Source organism: Chlorocebus sabaeus, chromosome 8 (assembly GCF_047675955.1).
Source record: "Chlorocebus sabaeus isolate Y175 chromosome 8, mChlSab1.0.hap1, whole genome shotgun sequence".
Lineage (NCBI taxonomy): Eukaryota > Metazoa > Chordata > Mammalia > Primates > Cercopithecidae > Chlorocebus > Chlorocebus sabaeus.
In genome coordinates this window covers 7,318,805-7,334,033 of record NC_132911.1, presented here as the reverse complement: position 1 = coordinate 7,334,033, position 15,229 = coordinate 7,318,805, and the positions used below count along the sequence as shown (strand labels likewise).

At 40.7% G+C, this 15,229-nt stretch overlaps 2 protein-coding genes across 6 annotated transcripts in view; one reads left to right on the top strand and one right to left on the bottom strand.

Annotated features, from left to right (window-relative positions):
• MCPH1 (microcephalin 1) overlaps window positions 1-15,229 on the bottom strand; it is a 240,000-nt gene that overhangs the window by 126,620 nt on the left and 98,151 nt on the right. The window lies entirely within an intron of this gene.
• The window catches only part of ANGPT2 (angiopoietin 2), a 61,654-nt gene that overhangs the window by 41,706 nt on the left and 4,719 nt on the right, over window positions 1-15,229 (top strand). Inside the window, exons 4-8 of one of the 2 annotated variants that reach the window (XM_007961602.3) lie at window positions 1,354-1,586; window positions 2,789-2,919; window positions 8,007-8,108; window positions 9,101-9,267; window positions 13,927-14,057. In XM_007961602.3, coding sequence (XP_007959793.3) covers window positions 1,354-1,586; window positions 2,789-2,919; window positions 8,007-8,108; window positions 9,101-9,267; window positions 13,927-14,057 — 764 coding nt within the window. The remainder of the gene's footprint in view (window positions 1-1,353; window positions 1,587-2,788; window positions 2,920-8,006; window positions 8,109-9,100; window positions 9,268-13,926; window positions 14,058-15,229) is intronic. The other variant, XM_007961603.3, reaches the window with a different exon arrangement.

The window sequence follows — 15,229 nt, the reverse complement described above, 5'->3', positions numbered from 1 at the left end:
CCAGCCTGGGTGACAGAGCCAGACTCCGTCTCAAAAAAAAAAAAAAAAAAAAAGGAAAAAAAAAAAAAAGAAAAGAAAAAAAAAAAGCTTTCCAAGGGCCCAGCTCACATGTTAACTGTTAGGTATTAAGTACATGCGACAGTGCTGGTTAGATTTTTTAGAGAAGGAAGGGGGCCACATTAAAAGAAGGAGAGAAGCAGATTTCAGAGTCAGAAAGTTCTGGGATTGGATTCTTCCCCTGCCACCTGCTGTGTGTGACTTTAGGGATGTGATTCATTGTCTCTACGTTTCTTTTCTTTTTTTGGAGACGATGTCTCGCTCTGTCGCCCAGGCTGGACTACAATGGCATAATCTCAGCTCACTGCAACTCCACCTCCCAGGTTCAAGCAGTTCTCCTGCCTCAGCCTCCCGAGTAGCTGGGATTACATTCATGCACCACCACACTTAGCTAATGTTTCTATTTTTAGTAGAGACAGGGTTTCACCATGCTGGCCAGCCTGGTCTCGAGCTCCTAGCCTCAAGTGATCCACCTGCCCCAGCCTCCCAAAGTGCTGGGATTACAGGCGTGAGCGACTGAGCCCGGCCCTCAATGTCTCTAAGTTTCAATTTCCTCATTGGAAATGGGGATAATAATGTTAATATTAATTTTAACAAACATCCATTGAGTGTTACTGTGTGGCAGGAGCTAGTCTAAGTATTTACATTTTAAAACTCATTTGTTCCTCAGACCAACCCCATGACCTAAGTAATATTATCCTAATTTACAGGTGAGGACATTAATGCATAGGATGACTAAGTAAACTGTTCCAAGTCACAGGCTGGTAAGCCAGGACTTGAGTCTGAGAGAAGTATTCACCTCCTGATGAAGGAGTATTTCTCACATAGCATTAAGTGCTATTATTATCATTAGGATTAATATTAAAATATAAATAGTTTAGGAGACAGCTAATATCCTACCCAAGGGTCCAGCCCCGTTGAAACTCTACCTTCTCAAAAAAGCACATCATGAGCACTAAGCTTGAAAGAGCAGCACCCTTCTTCTGAACGCTTGGCATCTAATACACGTATCACCTCTGTCCCACCTATCCTGGGCCAGATGGGTACCTTTTCTTGTGTATATGCATAAGTCCGCATGTACATACATACATGCTTATATGTTTACATATATACACACATTTATATATCTAATCTTCTCAGCAAGTTTCAGAGATTCCTTAGGGCTCTGGTAACATCTTATTACTTTATAACCACCACAATATCTTAACAGAGTGCCTTGGAGAAGTAGAAATTCAATAAATATAAAATATTTCATTAGAATAGCCTTCACTAACTAATAATTCTTTTCCCTACAAGTTTCCTAGAAAAGAAGGTGCTAGCTATGGAAGACAAGCACATCATCCAACTACAGTCAATCAAAGAACAGAAAGATCAGCTGCAGGTGCTGGTATCCAAGCAAAATTCCATCATTGAAGAACTAGAAAAAAAAATAGTGACTGCCACGGTGAATAATTCAGTTCTTCAAAAGCAGCAACATGATCTCATGGAGACAGTTAATAACTTACTGACTATGATGTCCACATCAAACTGTAAGTTTACATATCATGTTTTCTTCAGCTTTAATAACCTTTAGTCAGTAAAACTCTCAAAAGACTAAAAAATTTATCTTTCAGAAAAGGCACTATTTCTCATATATTTCATATGAAATATCTACCAATTAAAATGAAGGAAGAAGAGAAGGGGAAATATATGTTATACTAATTATTATGAAGGAAACACCCCAAACATACTTTGGATTCATAGCAGTAAAGAGCCTACTTTTAGTTAGTTCCATCACTAATTAGAAGGATAAGACTAGGCAAATTACTAAACCACAGTGGATATTAATTTATTTAGGTTTTACTTGGGAAAAATAATATCAGACCCATGGGATGGCAATTAAGATTAAATGAGATAATACTCTCAGTGAGTGGCATAAACTGGCACTTAAGAGATGCTAGTTCCCTTATCTTGCCAGGTTCTTAAGCACATTTTGCCTTCCTTATTATTGTTTTACTTTGCAGCTTCTCTTACATATTGGAGGGAAGGGCCAGGTGTGGTGGTTCATGCCTGTAATTCCAGCACTTTGGGAGGTTGAGGCAGGAAGATCACTTGAGGTCAGGAGTTCAAGACCAGCCTGGCCAACATGGTGAAACACAGTCTCTACTAAAAATACAAAAATTAGCTGGGCGTGGTGGTGGGCACCTGCAATCCCAGCTACTAGGGAGGCTGAGGCAGGAGAATCACTTAAACCTGGGAGGGAGGAGGTTGCAGTGAGCTGAGATTGTGCCACTGCACTGCACTATGTCCTCAGTGGGATAATGGCCTGAAGGGACAGGCAATGGGGTTGTGATACAGGTAACAGTGTTTAGGGACATTCTTTTAAAATTCTTCCATACTAAGTTTACCCTATTCTGTTCAAGATGAAAGATCTTCAAAAAGTAATAATTTAATTTATGTGACTGTGAAGTATTTTCATTACATATAATTGATGATCAACAAAGGAAGTTCGGATTATTTGAAGTATTTTAATTACATGGAATTAATGACCAAAAAGTAAATGTTAATCTTTTCAGAATTAATAAGAAAACAGTCTGAAAGCAAACTTTCTAGAAAGGTTAAAAAAGTGGCACAGCCTTTTGCTTACTTAAGAATTCCAAAGTAATAAAACTCTCCAAATGATTGGGTCTTGAAATAACAAGTCTTTGTCTTTTCGTGAACTCTGTTTAAATGCCTTACTATTTTTTAAAAGCAGCTAAGGACCCCACTGTTGCTAAAGAAGAACAAATCAGCTTCAGAGACTGCGCTGAAGTGTTCAAATCAGGACACACCACGAATGGCATCTACACGTTAACATTCCCCAACTCTACAGAAGAGATCAAGGTGAGGTATTCGTCTCCCGTTACCAACTCCCTAGCTCTAGGCAGGCTGCTTTAGAGAGTGAGGAACCAAAGAGCAGAAGTCTCTCCCCAAAGATCTTCCCCTGCCCCACACAGTACAAAGCCATAGTTACTGGGCAGCTACCTCACCTAGAGCGCTTGCCAAGGGCTCTAAGTTCCGTTGCTGTGCAAGAAATACAGAAGCTGCATATGAATGACATAGAACTGTCCATCTTATCTTCGGCAAGAAATATGTTCTCCTTGTATTTTGCTTGAATAATGCATACTGTCAGCTGTTTTTCCTGAGGTGTCAGACTCATTTCATTAATTTTAAAGAAAGTATCTTCTAAAAACTGAAGTTCGAATAACCATAGTGCATCAGCCATAGAGGTTTCATGAAATTAATAATTTCTATTGCCATGCCAAAGTCATTTTTCAGTGATATGAGTGTTCTTTTTCATGAGCGGCTGCATAGTGACTTGTACAGTTTGCTACCACTGCCCTGCCTCACGCGAGGATGGCACTTTTACCCACCGTGGTTTCTGCTCTAGCTGAGCAGACGCTAACACAGTGCCACAGACCAGCGGTGTCAGCATCGTGAAAACAGTTTCAACCAGTGGACTTGCTGACATGGTCTCGGGGACACGCAGGATTCTGAGGTCCACACCATGAGAACCTCTGGGGCAGGCGATTCTAACCTCATCTAATGCAGTCTGGAAGACTCGAAACACACCATAAAGACAGCGTTCATTTTCTTCTCAAGCAGGGAGTTCGCTTCAAGGCATACGTTCGATTATTGCTTGTATTGTGAGTTGACTGCAGGTACTCACGACAGGCAAAGCCACAACACAGCTTACCTCAGTCATTCCTAGTTCTGCAGCCTCACTCAGAGAGCCTGTCTCCTGAAGGTGTTTTGGGAGATACTGAATTTTAGATGAGAAAAAAAAAAAAAATCACTTTTGGAGAACATTTCAATGTGGCTTCTCTTAAACATTTGATAGAGCAGAATGATATTACATGAGAATCAGTGTGGTGAAGGGTTATGTAACTACTGGATAACTGTATATATTAAATGTCTATAAATACATTTGCATATAAATGTAAAAGCAGCTACATATTGAACCAACACAAATAACTACAGAGAATACACTGGATACTGTACCAAAATGGAAAATTTCGAGGCTCTTGGAAGTATTATCTCTTTAAACTAAGTATTATCCTAAGTATTTAACACAGTATCAAAGAAAAACACTTTAAAAATACAAGCATTAGGGTTTTAAAGACCTGGAAGTTGAAACAGTAACATGTATCTTGATTATGAATGGAAAAGATAAATACTGTGCTATTCAACATAATGCTTTCCAAAGAAACCTTTCTAATTCATTCATGCTGTGTTAGATCAACCCTGAAAATTAGTTAATGTCCCTAACGCCATAGAAGCAATACAACAGGGAAGGAAGGGAACAAACTGACAAACAACAGTCTGTTGCAGATGAGAAGGCAATGAACAGACTCTAGGCTAAGACTTTCAATCTCTTTTGCTATGTGGTTTTCATGACAAGTCTGTGCATGTCATTGTCTGTCACCAGATGTTGCCATGTTCTTGGCCTAGGGTACAGGAGTGTCAAGAGGGGGGACAGAGGATGCGTGTGAAATGGGGATGCCATGGACACCGATGCAGAGGGACAGCCGCTAACTGTGCAGCCCCATCACGTTGTTACATCTATGTTTCTCAGCCTAAGTGCAAGCTTCCCACCCCAGTGCACTGTCCCACCCCACGGCCCCCAGAATGACTGAAATACTCTGCAGAAAGAGGAAAATACGTAGTACTCTGGGATTATATGAGCCTCAGGTCATGGTTGGAAACTTCAGGATTTCTATTGCCTTTAAACACTTGCTATAAGAGAAACTCATTTCCTCAGCAGGGAACAGTAAGCTTTCAAAACCTCAATTTTCTCATCTCGAAAATAAGTGGTGTCAATTGTTACCTCTAAATTCCCTTCCAGACTTAAGACTCCATAACTCACAATCTGATCCAGGGAGAGATACACAGGCTTGGATGTAAATTCTGGCTCTGCCATTTGTGGCTCTGGGCAAGCCATTTAACCTTTCTGAGAGCTCAGTTTCCCCATCTGTAACACCACAATGATACCCTCAACCTTGGGGGTTATGACAACACAGGGACAGCCCCTGGGGTAGAACTTGGGACAGGAAATGGGAGTGGTCACCATTTTCACTGCCTTCGAAGACTACCAGAGAATTTCTCTGCCTGGCAGGGGACCCGATTCTGCCCTGGTTTATCTAATTCAAGAAAAGAATGTTCAATTGGTCTTTGAGCAGATCTTTTGCTAAAAGGCCAATATATTGCAGCTTTAGTTTTGAAAAATTCATTAGGTTCTTGTACAAGAGAGAGACTGCCAGATGACATGTATCAAAAGCATGTATGCTTTTGCTAGAGACATGGTTATTTCCTTCCCTAAAATTCACAGGACACCTGACTCCTAATGTTTGTCTCTATGTTTGCTATTTAACCCATTACTTAATCATTGCCTCAGAGTTGAAGCAAGTCAAATATTATTTGCTGAAAAACCTCAAGCTTTATAGAAAGATATCAGGTTCCTGCACCACGCAGCAGTGGACAGATTAAAAATATTAACTGCCCTTAGATTTGTTGTAATTGGAGTGGTAAGGTCTTGGGAAGTATCTGAGGACTTCTGTTTTTCTGATCCTGATATAATCAATTTCAGCACTTTTACTCAGTATCTTCTGGCTGGGTGGATAACTATTTGAACACTATCTTTCTCTGCAAGTTTTATAGTCCAATTAACCATAATACTCCCGTTTTTACAAATCCTCTGTTCTTTTTTCTAAAAACCTGGATGAAGTACTAAGAAAGTGTTCTAATAACCTTATCATCATCACTAATGGAATCAAAGCGAATACGATATGGCTCAAATCATTTACGTGCTGGCAGTGACTCTTAGACATTTGAGAGTCTCGCCTCTGACTTCCATAACAAGATAAACTTGTTCTCTGAACAAGACAGAACGTGTATTTAAGTATTGGTAACTTCATAGCAGTGATTTTGACACTGAAGAATCAAATATTCTTGGAACAAGGATAGGCTCACCAAGAAATCACATCAATGCTTTCAACCCAAGAGCATACCATTTAGGATACAGGATCAATTTCAATATACGTACATGAATTCTCAAACCAACTTAGCTTATTCAGCTGGTTTATGAAATAGATTTTTAAAAAGACATATTGATAGAAGTGAGCAGCACTGACCATTTTGTTGACCACAGGAAAATAAGAGGCAGTATTATTCATGAACTGATTTAAACTTGGAACTGTGTTGAGGGACTTTTGGCCTATTTACCAAAGGGTCAGGTTTCTCTGTTTTTGGCAGCATTATGTCAGTGGAAAAAACATAACAGGAATTAAAGAGACCTTATTCAAATCCTATATATCACTTCGTAGGTGAGTAACTGATCAAATTAATCTAACTTTACTAAATCTTTTCTTCTTTCAAAAATGCAGAATTATGATAGTACAGCAGCGTTGTTGTGAGATTATCAATAATATACACAAAGTATCTGGCAGAGTGCTTGGATGAGAGTGGTGTGTAGCAATGATAATAATCATAGCAATACAGAGTGATAATAAGGGGTTAGCTTGAGCAGACTGATTTTCTACGTCAGATTAATTTAAAATGAGGAAATACTTTTCTTCTTAATAAATGTGATTTTCATTAATGGCACCTATCTTTCCAAACATGAGCGCCATTGGGGAAGGCAATACGAGCTGGGTGACCTTCCTGGAGAGAGACCAGAACCATGCTGGGGAGAAGTCCCCTGCAGACCAGGCTGTTCCAGGGACAGTTCTCTGGTTCCACTGGCAATGAGGCATCAGGCAGCCACTGCACTTCCTCTGCACCCCTCTTTCCTCATGTAGGAAATGAAAGAACAGGACTAGCACTCTCTCGGTTCTCTTTCTGCTCTCCTCTCTAGGATTCTAACTCATAAACAGAGAACAGTGCGCACTGAAGCTTACCCTGCCAAATTGCCTCCATTATGCTCAAGAAGACCACGGGGCACAACAAAGGAAGAATATTTATAATTGGTTTTGAGCCTTAACTTCAATATTTCCTACCTTGTATGTGGCAGAAAATTTATCTTGGTTTCTGGAAAACATGTTTCGTTCTACTGTAATCTTATTATTTAAAACTATTTATGTAATCTTATTTTCAGGGGTTTTTAATTTCATAATAAAACTCCAGCTGAGTTGAAATTGAGCATGCATGCGCTTAGCTTAAGAAAGAATTCTGTGTTCTGGACAAAGTTTAAACCCACAGAGCCAGTTTAAGAGCAGAAATAAAAAGAGTTGATTAGAGAAAAACTGTGGGCAATGAGCAATGTACAGAGAAGACTGAAGTCATGCCCTTGAGGCCAAGCTGCTAAGCCAAGCTCAGGTCACACACCTTGCACCAGGACACTGGAGCCTCAAGGCCCTTGTGCTCAGAGGTGAACCAAAAAATCTGATTAGTGTTGCACATAAAGGAAGCCAAACAGCCCCACAATATGAGAATGTAACAAGAGTCCTCCAAACCCTATGTTCAAAGCATATCCCCTTCACATAGCTCTCTGCAGAGCTGGCAGGGGCTGGCAATTAATGAAAGGTTTCAAGGCTGTGAACACAAGTCAATGGTTTTCTACAGGATGGAGATGTGGGGTTTGGGGCCAATCTGCCAAAATGTGCCATTCACGATGAATCTCTAAAAAATAGCAATCTCTGGGCCAGCCATCAGGGTGGGGTCTTTACCCTGGAACAGATGATGACAAGCGAGTCACATTCTCATCAACACTTTATATTATGTTACTGTTTATGTTTCACCATCATTTTAAATCCATCACTTTCAATTTATTTGAAACCATCTTTTTCTTAGACAACCCCGATGCTCTACTCCGTGCCTTATATCCCAGAGAACCCTCTCGGCCGAGTCCTGTATTCGGGGTCTACATTCCTCCTGCTTCTGCTGCGTAAGGGGATGGGGGCTCTGTCACTTATACCTTGCATTCCCGTTTGCAGGCCTACTGTGACATGGAAGCTGGTGGAGGCGGGTGGACAATTATTCAGCGACGTGAGGATGGCAGCGTTGACTTTCAGAGGACTTGGAAAGAATATAAAGTGGTATGGACGTTCTTTAAGGCATCAGAAAAGAATTTCCCTTGTGAAAAATAGCTTTCAAGATCTGTGGAACCTTAACCACCAATCCCAAACTAACCAATTACTTTTGACATAGTTTTCTTTTTGGTAGAGATGGGGTTTCATCATGTTAGCCAGGATGGTCTTGATCTCCTGATCTCGTGATCTACCCGCCTCGGTCTCTCAAAGTGCTGGGATTACAGGCTTTTAAAATTGGTGTTCAAATTAGTTCTTCAAATTGGTATTTCAGTCTCCCCTTTAAAGAATGGCCAATATAAGGTAAACTGCATCAAAACAAAAACTGCAGCCAGGCGCAGGGCTCATGCCTGTAATCCCAGCACTTTGGGAGGCCGAGGCAGGTGGGTCACCTGAGGTCAGGAGTTTGAGACCAGCTGGCCAACATAGTGAAACTCTGTATCTACTAAAAATACAAATATTAGCCAGGTGTGGTGGTGAGCACCTGTAATTCCAGCTACTCCGGAGGCTGAGGCAGGAGGATCGCTTGAACCCAGGAGGCAGAGGTTGTAGTGAGCCCAGATCATGCCACTGCCCTCCAGCCTGCCTGGGTGACAGAGTAAGACTCTCTCTCCAAAGAAAAAAAAAAAAAAAAGAAAAAACCTGGCTGCCACTGCTTAGCTTATTTTTAAAGGTGGGCTCAGCGTTTTTTTGGTAAGCCAACTGTTTCATGGTGCTTCACATTTCCATGAACTGAACTGTTTACACTGAAGCTTCTGCTGGTGGCTCCCCAAGTAGTTCTCATTATCCTAATACAAATTATCTTTCAGCAGCAGCTTAGTGTCTAATAACTGACCTGTTTAAAATCCATTTTCTTTTGGGGAGGACTCTGAATTGTCACAGCACCAGAAGTAATTTCTGCTATTTGATAGTTATTCTATGTTAAGTTGACGGACTATCCACTTCAAATATACAAAGAAAAAATTACATGAAGTAATTGAATTTAACAACTTGCATTACAGGGATTTGGTAACCCTTCAGGAGAATATTGGCTGGGAAATGAGTTTGTTTCACAACTGACTAATCAGCAACGCTATGTGCTTAAAATACACCTTAAAGACTGGGAAGGGAACGAGGCTTACTCATTGTACGAACATTTCTATCTCTCAAGTGAAGAACTCAATTATAGGTAAGTGAGTTACTGGTAACTGAAAGAAAAAATTAAAAGATTTGTGGCTGGGCGCGGTGGCTCACGCTTGTAATCCCAGCACTTTGGGAGGCTGAGGCGGGCAGATCACGAGGTCAGGAGATCGAGACCATCTTGGCTAACATGGCGAAATCCCATCTCTACTAAAAATACAAAAAAATTAGCCGGGCATGGTGGTGGGTGCCTGTAGTCCCAGCTACTCAGGAGGCTGAGGAAGGAGAATGGCAGGAACCCGGGAGGCGGAGCTTGCAGTGAGCCAAGATCGTGCCACTGCACTCCAGCCTGGGCCACAGAGCGAGACTCCGTCTCAAAAAAAAAAAAAAAGAAAAAAAGAAAAAAAAATTAAAAGATTTGCTGGGTGACTATTCTAGAAAATGAGAACCACAATGATTTAACCAAGATCTAAATTACTCCTTTATTACCTTAAATGGAAAAACATCTTGTTTCTCAGAATTATTACCTCTTTAAGTTTCTCTGGGTTTAAATTTCTAACTTTGGTTATAACAATATAAAAGCAACTTCATACAAACAGTATTTTGTCCGTTGTGTTTACTGTGTATCTTCAAAGCCTAGAAGAATTCTGCCTGGTAGATAATTGGCTTTCATAGATACTTGTAAAATCGGTGAATGGTAAGTGTTCCCATGATGATACGTCATACGAATAGCATAAATGATGGATACTTGTGACTGTGATGTTTTATTCCAAAAGGTTTCAAAAGTTAATCTGTCTTTATGAAGTTTAAACACATTCAATTGTGTTCAATCTCAAAGTCAAGATTAGTTGTCAAGTTTAGAGATGGCAGAGTTAGGTGGGATGGTTAGTCAACTCTCCTCTCCTCTACAGGAAATACATCAGATTCACAGCATTCCCTGAGTGTTTGCCTTGTCCTCACCCATTTGGTGGCAATAATCATCAGTAATAGCATGGGCAACCTTGACCAGGAATTTGCTTTCTGCCTCTAAAATGCCCCATGAGAGTGGAGACAGAGAACAGCAATGGGACTTGACAACCTAGTGTGCAGATAAGTATGGTGAAGCCACAGGCACAGTAATGCTGGTACACAAGGCACAGAGAGGCAGTCTGAAATGTGTGCGCAATGGCAGGGGCAGAGAAGTGAGACTGTGTGCCCAGTGGCACCAACACCAGCCTAAAGGAGTCTAAAGAGCACAGACTGGTGGCACCCGGTGATCATGGAGCACACATTATGAAATAACCGCTTTGAGGTCAGAAATCAGCAAACGAAGGTCAACACGAACATCACATCATCTGACCTACAGTCTCGTCTTCATCTCATTAATGCCCAAGTCAGACACTCTGCTCCAGGACCTGAACAGTCTGAAAGCAGACACAACGTTAAAGTCCTTGAGCAGGCTGCCCAGTGGGGGGCTGTAGTGGGCAGCACAGAGAAGTGGCTGAACATCAAGTTGCCTGAACAACCAACTGAAAACTCTACAATGCCCAGTATGTCCTGTTTTACAAACAGTGAATGGAAATTCAGAAGCATGTTTGAGAAACAGATATACATGGATGTGACTCTTTAAACATCGGTGAAGCATATTCACTATTCTCATTATGGAAAGACCAGGCTCTCCTGGAGAGGTAACGACCGAGATGAATGAGAAGATAGGTGTTTGGGCCTCACAGCAGTTCCAACTTCACTCCAAAGAGATCAAAACTTCAATGAATTTTGAGACACAAGTGGCTGGTCATTGTTTTACCTCCAAGTTAAATATTTTTTCAACTGGCAATAGTTAGGAATCTACAACAGAAGAATTAAAAAAAAAAAAAGAAGCACAAAAAATTAAGGATTAGGCTGTTTGTATAAGAAGAGTTTTACAAAATGGGTCATTACCCTTGTACGCTGACATTATAAAAATATTTTAAACTGTGATGGTTCTTAACAGATATTTCCTTTAGAAATTCAATCAATTTTTGGATAGGCCATTTGGAAAAGCATACACATTGGTTTAAAGCTTAATTTGCTTGGCAAGATAAAATAGATATTACATCAAAATTATTATCCTATAAAACATGATGCTAGCATGATAAGAGAACTGTGAAGGGACTGAAACTTTTCATAACTGCAAATGCTTGGAGACGCCCATTGTATGCAGCATGTAAGGGATTTTTTTCCGGAAGAAATGTTCTCCAAGTGTGGGAAAACTGGAATATACATGTTATAAGAAATGGATAAATGCATCAGTAGAATTTGATTCTTTCCAGTAAAATTAAAAGCTATGTGTACGTTAAACCTTAAAAATTGGTCACTTTTCACACACATTCTGGCAGTTTCATATAACACTGAGGTTTAATTGTTAAATGTTGATGTTACCTCTTTACTCCACTGTCATATAAAATAATCCCTGGCAAAGCTGCAGAGATTGACAAAAAAATCAACCCACACCAATGTAAAGCAACTTCAAGAATATGGCCATTCTTAATAACCAAATTTTAAAGAAAGCACTTTAAACCAGGGAGCCATAAAAGGACCTAAAATTATACAAAATCTTTCGAACAGAGACTCATAAAAAATAGTATTCTCCCTTATTTTTCTTGCCTCTGGGGAAAACTTAACAAGTTCCATGAGAACTAAACATGTTCAAAGGAGTCAGGAGAGTTAAAAGATAAGCAAGGGAAGTGGTTCGTCTCAATCCTGTCTATGATTAACGGGAAGACAATGGAAAGAAAGTAAAGTGTTTCAAAATCCCAACAAAGATGAGTATTTATGACATTAACATTTTGCAGCAGGCATTTAGAGACTGAGCTATGGCCAGTCTCACTTTTGAAACGTGTAGGAAAATACTGAGACTCACATGTCCAGTCCAGGCCTTAGGATGAAGTTTCTAGGGCTGCCTTAATACTGAAGACGCTTAGGAGCAACACTTACGGAACTCCACATCACATGGCCTCATCCTCATCTTTTCACAACGTCTTCAATAAACAAACATCTCTGTTTAGGTGTGCACCAGTGTTGAAACATGGCAGAGGGGTTTGCTGCATCTGGTGCAAATCCTACCTCCATGACTTAAGAGTCTGACCTTGGACAAGTTCGTATCTCTGAACCTCAGTGACTTTCAGTGCAAAAATAAAGATGGCGGCCACCACTGCAGGTGGTTACGAGCATCCAGTGTGCGTGCAGGTGTAAGCACCTGGCCTGGCCTGACCAGCAGGTAAAACTAAAAGAACCTTTTCTCTCTTCTTTGCACTCTTCCAATACAAACTGATAAAAATTATATTATTCCAATGCGGCAGATAGTAAACATTAGCAGGTTTTACAAAGAAGGGCATCATCTTGGTGCTTCAAATACACTTCTCCTGCTACCATTGCAGGATTTGCTTTGTAGGCTCCTCGCCTGGGTCTTCGTCTGTCTATTTCTCCATCAGGATGTGAGGACTCAATGTGCCAACATGGCATACCCCATTACGTGATGCCTGCTCTGATCTGTACAGAACCATCTGCCAAGGGGCTTCTTTGCAGCAGAAACTCCTGAGCATAGTTATGGAAAATTTAAAAAAAAAAAAGAAAAGAAAAGAAAAGAAAAAACAACCTCAAAACATATTGTCTTCTCCCTTCCCCTATTTGCTCCTTGCTGGTACACAGATGACCAATAATAAGTCGTATTTTTGCAATACAACTTACAATGGCTCAACTTAAGATTTTTCAACTTTACGATGGTGTGAAGATGATACACATTCAGCAGAAACTACACTTTGAGATTTAAATTTGGATCTTTTCCTGGCTAGTGATATGTGGCACGATGCTCCCTTGTGATGCTGGGCAGCGGCAGCAAGCCACAGCTCCCAGTCAGCCCTATGATCACCAGGGTGAACAACAGACACTGCGTGCACCATGTTGCCAAATGGCTCTGCCTGACTGTGGGCTAATGTGGGTGTTCTGAGCACATTTAAGGAAGGCTAGGGCTAAGCTACGATGCTCCGAAGGTCAGGTGTATTCCATGCATTTTCAATGTACAACATTTTCAACCTTCAATGGGCTTATCAGAACATAGCCCCATGGGAAGTCAGGGATCATCCGTATTGTAAATAGTGTCTAACTTACTCGGACATTTGTTCCTTTCTCAATGTCTAACAGTTTAATTACTTTACACTACTATACAGACATGAAGCAATGCAGCCACAAGGATTTATTTTCAGCACCGTTCTGTAGATTTCTTCCCCAAACTCAGTGGCCATTCCTTGTCTGCTGCATTCTCCATCCCCCCGGGGTGCCCTGTGGAAAATGATGTTTGAGGTTGCCCAGTTGTGTCAGGACTCTGTCTCTATGGAAGATGACTGGAGACCTGGGAGGAGGACCCTTGTGCTGCATTTCTCTCTCTTCTGTTTATCTGAAAGCAGCAGGAAAATAAATTACAGGGCTCTACAGTCGCTGCTGATAGTTGTGCAAGTGATATGTGTTGAAGGCTTCATGAAAACATCCCTCTTCGCCGAAGGATTTCATGATAAGTTGGTTCCTGTTTATACCAGTGCAAAATATTTTGTCCAGAGTATGCATTAGTCCATTAACGAGTACAGAACATGCTTCTGTAGAATAGCATTCTTCATTACGAAAAATTTTCCACTATGGTAAATCAATGACCCTAGCCAATTAAATTTGTTTTTTTCTCTTTGCACGCTTACAGGATTCACCTTAAAGGACTTACAGGGACAGCCGGCAAAATAAGCAGCATCAGTCAACCAGGAAATGATTTCAGCACAAAGGATGCAGACAACGACAAATGTATTTGCAAATGCTCACAAATGCTAACAGGAGGTAGGGATGACTTTCCGTCTTCCTATTTGTATTGGCAAGGAACGATTTCATAGAGGGAAAGGCTGGCAGTTTGGACTTCAAATTGTGATTGGTAATGATGTCCACAATTTCATACGTAGACACACTAGCTTGACATAGATAAATGTGTTTCACTTTTTTTTACACTAAGTTTTAAGTGAGAATATGATATGGAGCTAGACTTGTCAGCAAGCCAACCGTGTTTCCTCAGGACCTAGCCCTGGCAAGGAGAGGGGATATTTGATTCTTAGCAAGCTCTCCTGGGTTTGTGCTTGCTGGATACTAGAGAGATGGTTTAATTACATTTTGCTTTATTTAAAAAGTTAAAAATTCCAAGTAGCAACCGAAACAGTAATACAGATTATAGAAATATTTCCAAATAATAATTTAATGTTCAAACAAGGAACTTCCAGTTGTCATTTATTATTTATTTATTTTGAGACAGAGTCTCCAGCTGTTTGTTTATTTATTTATTTTGAGACAGAGTCTCACTTTGTTGTCCAGAAGGGAGTGTGATCGCAGCTCACTGCAACCCCTGCCTCCCAGGCTCAAGCAATTCTCCTGCCTCAGCCTCCCCAGTGCTGGGATTATAGGTGCCCACTACTGGAGCGGCTAATGTTGTATTGTTAGTACAGAGAGGGTTTCATCATGTTTGCCAGGCTGGTCTCAAACTGCTGACCTCAAGTGATCTGCCTGCCTCAGCCTCCAGAAGTGTTGAGATTACAGGCGTGAGCCACCACACCTGGCCCCAGTTGTTTTTTTTAAAAAGATTTCATTAATATATAGCAAACACCTATAAACACAACGAGTTGACCAACCTCTTTTAGTAAATCAAATTAAAATGAGTGATCTTCTACTTCAAGGCCTTTCTGGTTTTCTACTTTTAGTATCAGACTGCCATAAAACAGACAATGAAAACCACACTCATAAGCAAAAGACCACTGTAGTAGTCACTTAAAATGGATGGGTTGGTATTCAGAAACATTTGAGAGTTCAAACATAGGAATCGACTTTTAGAAAATGTTATTTTTCTGGCCTGGTGGCGCACGCCTGTAATCCCAGCACTCTGGGAGGTTGAGACGGGCGGATCACCTGAAGTTAGGAGTTCGAGACCAGCCTGGCCAGCACAGTGAAACCCCGTCTCTACTAAAAAT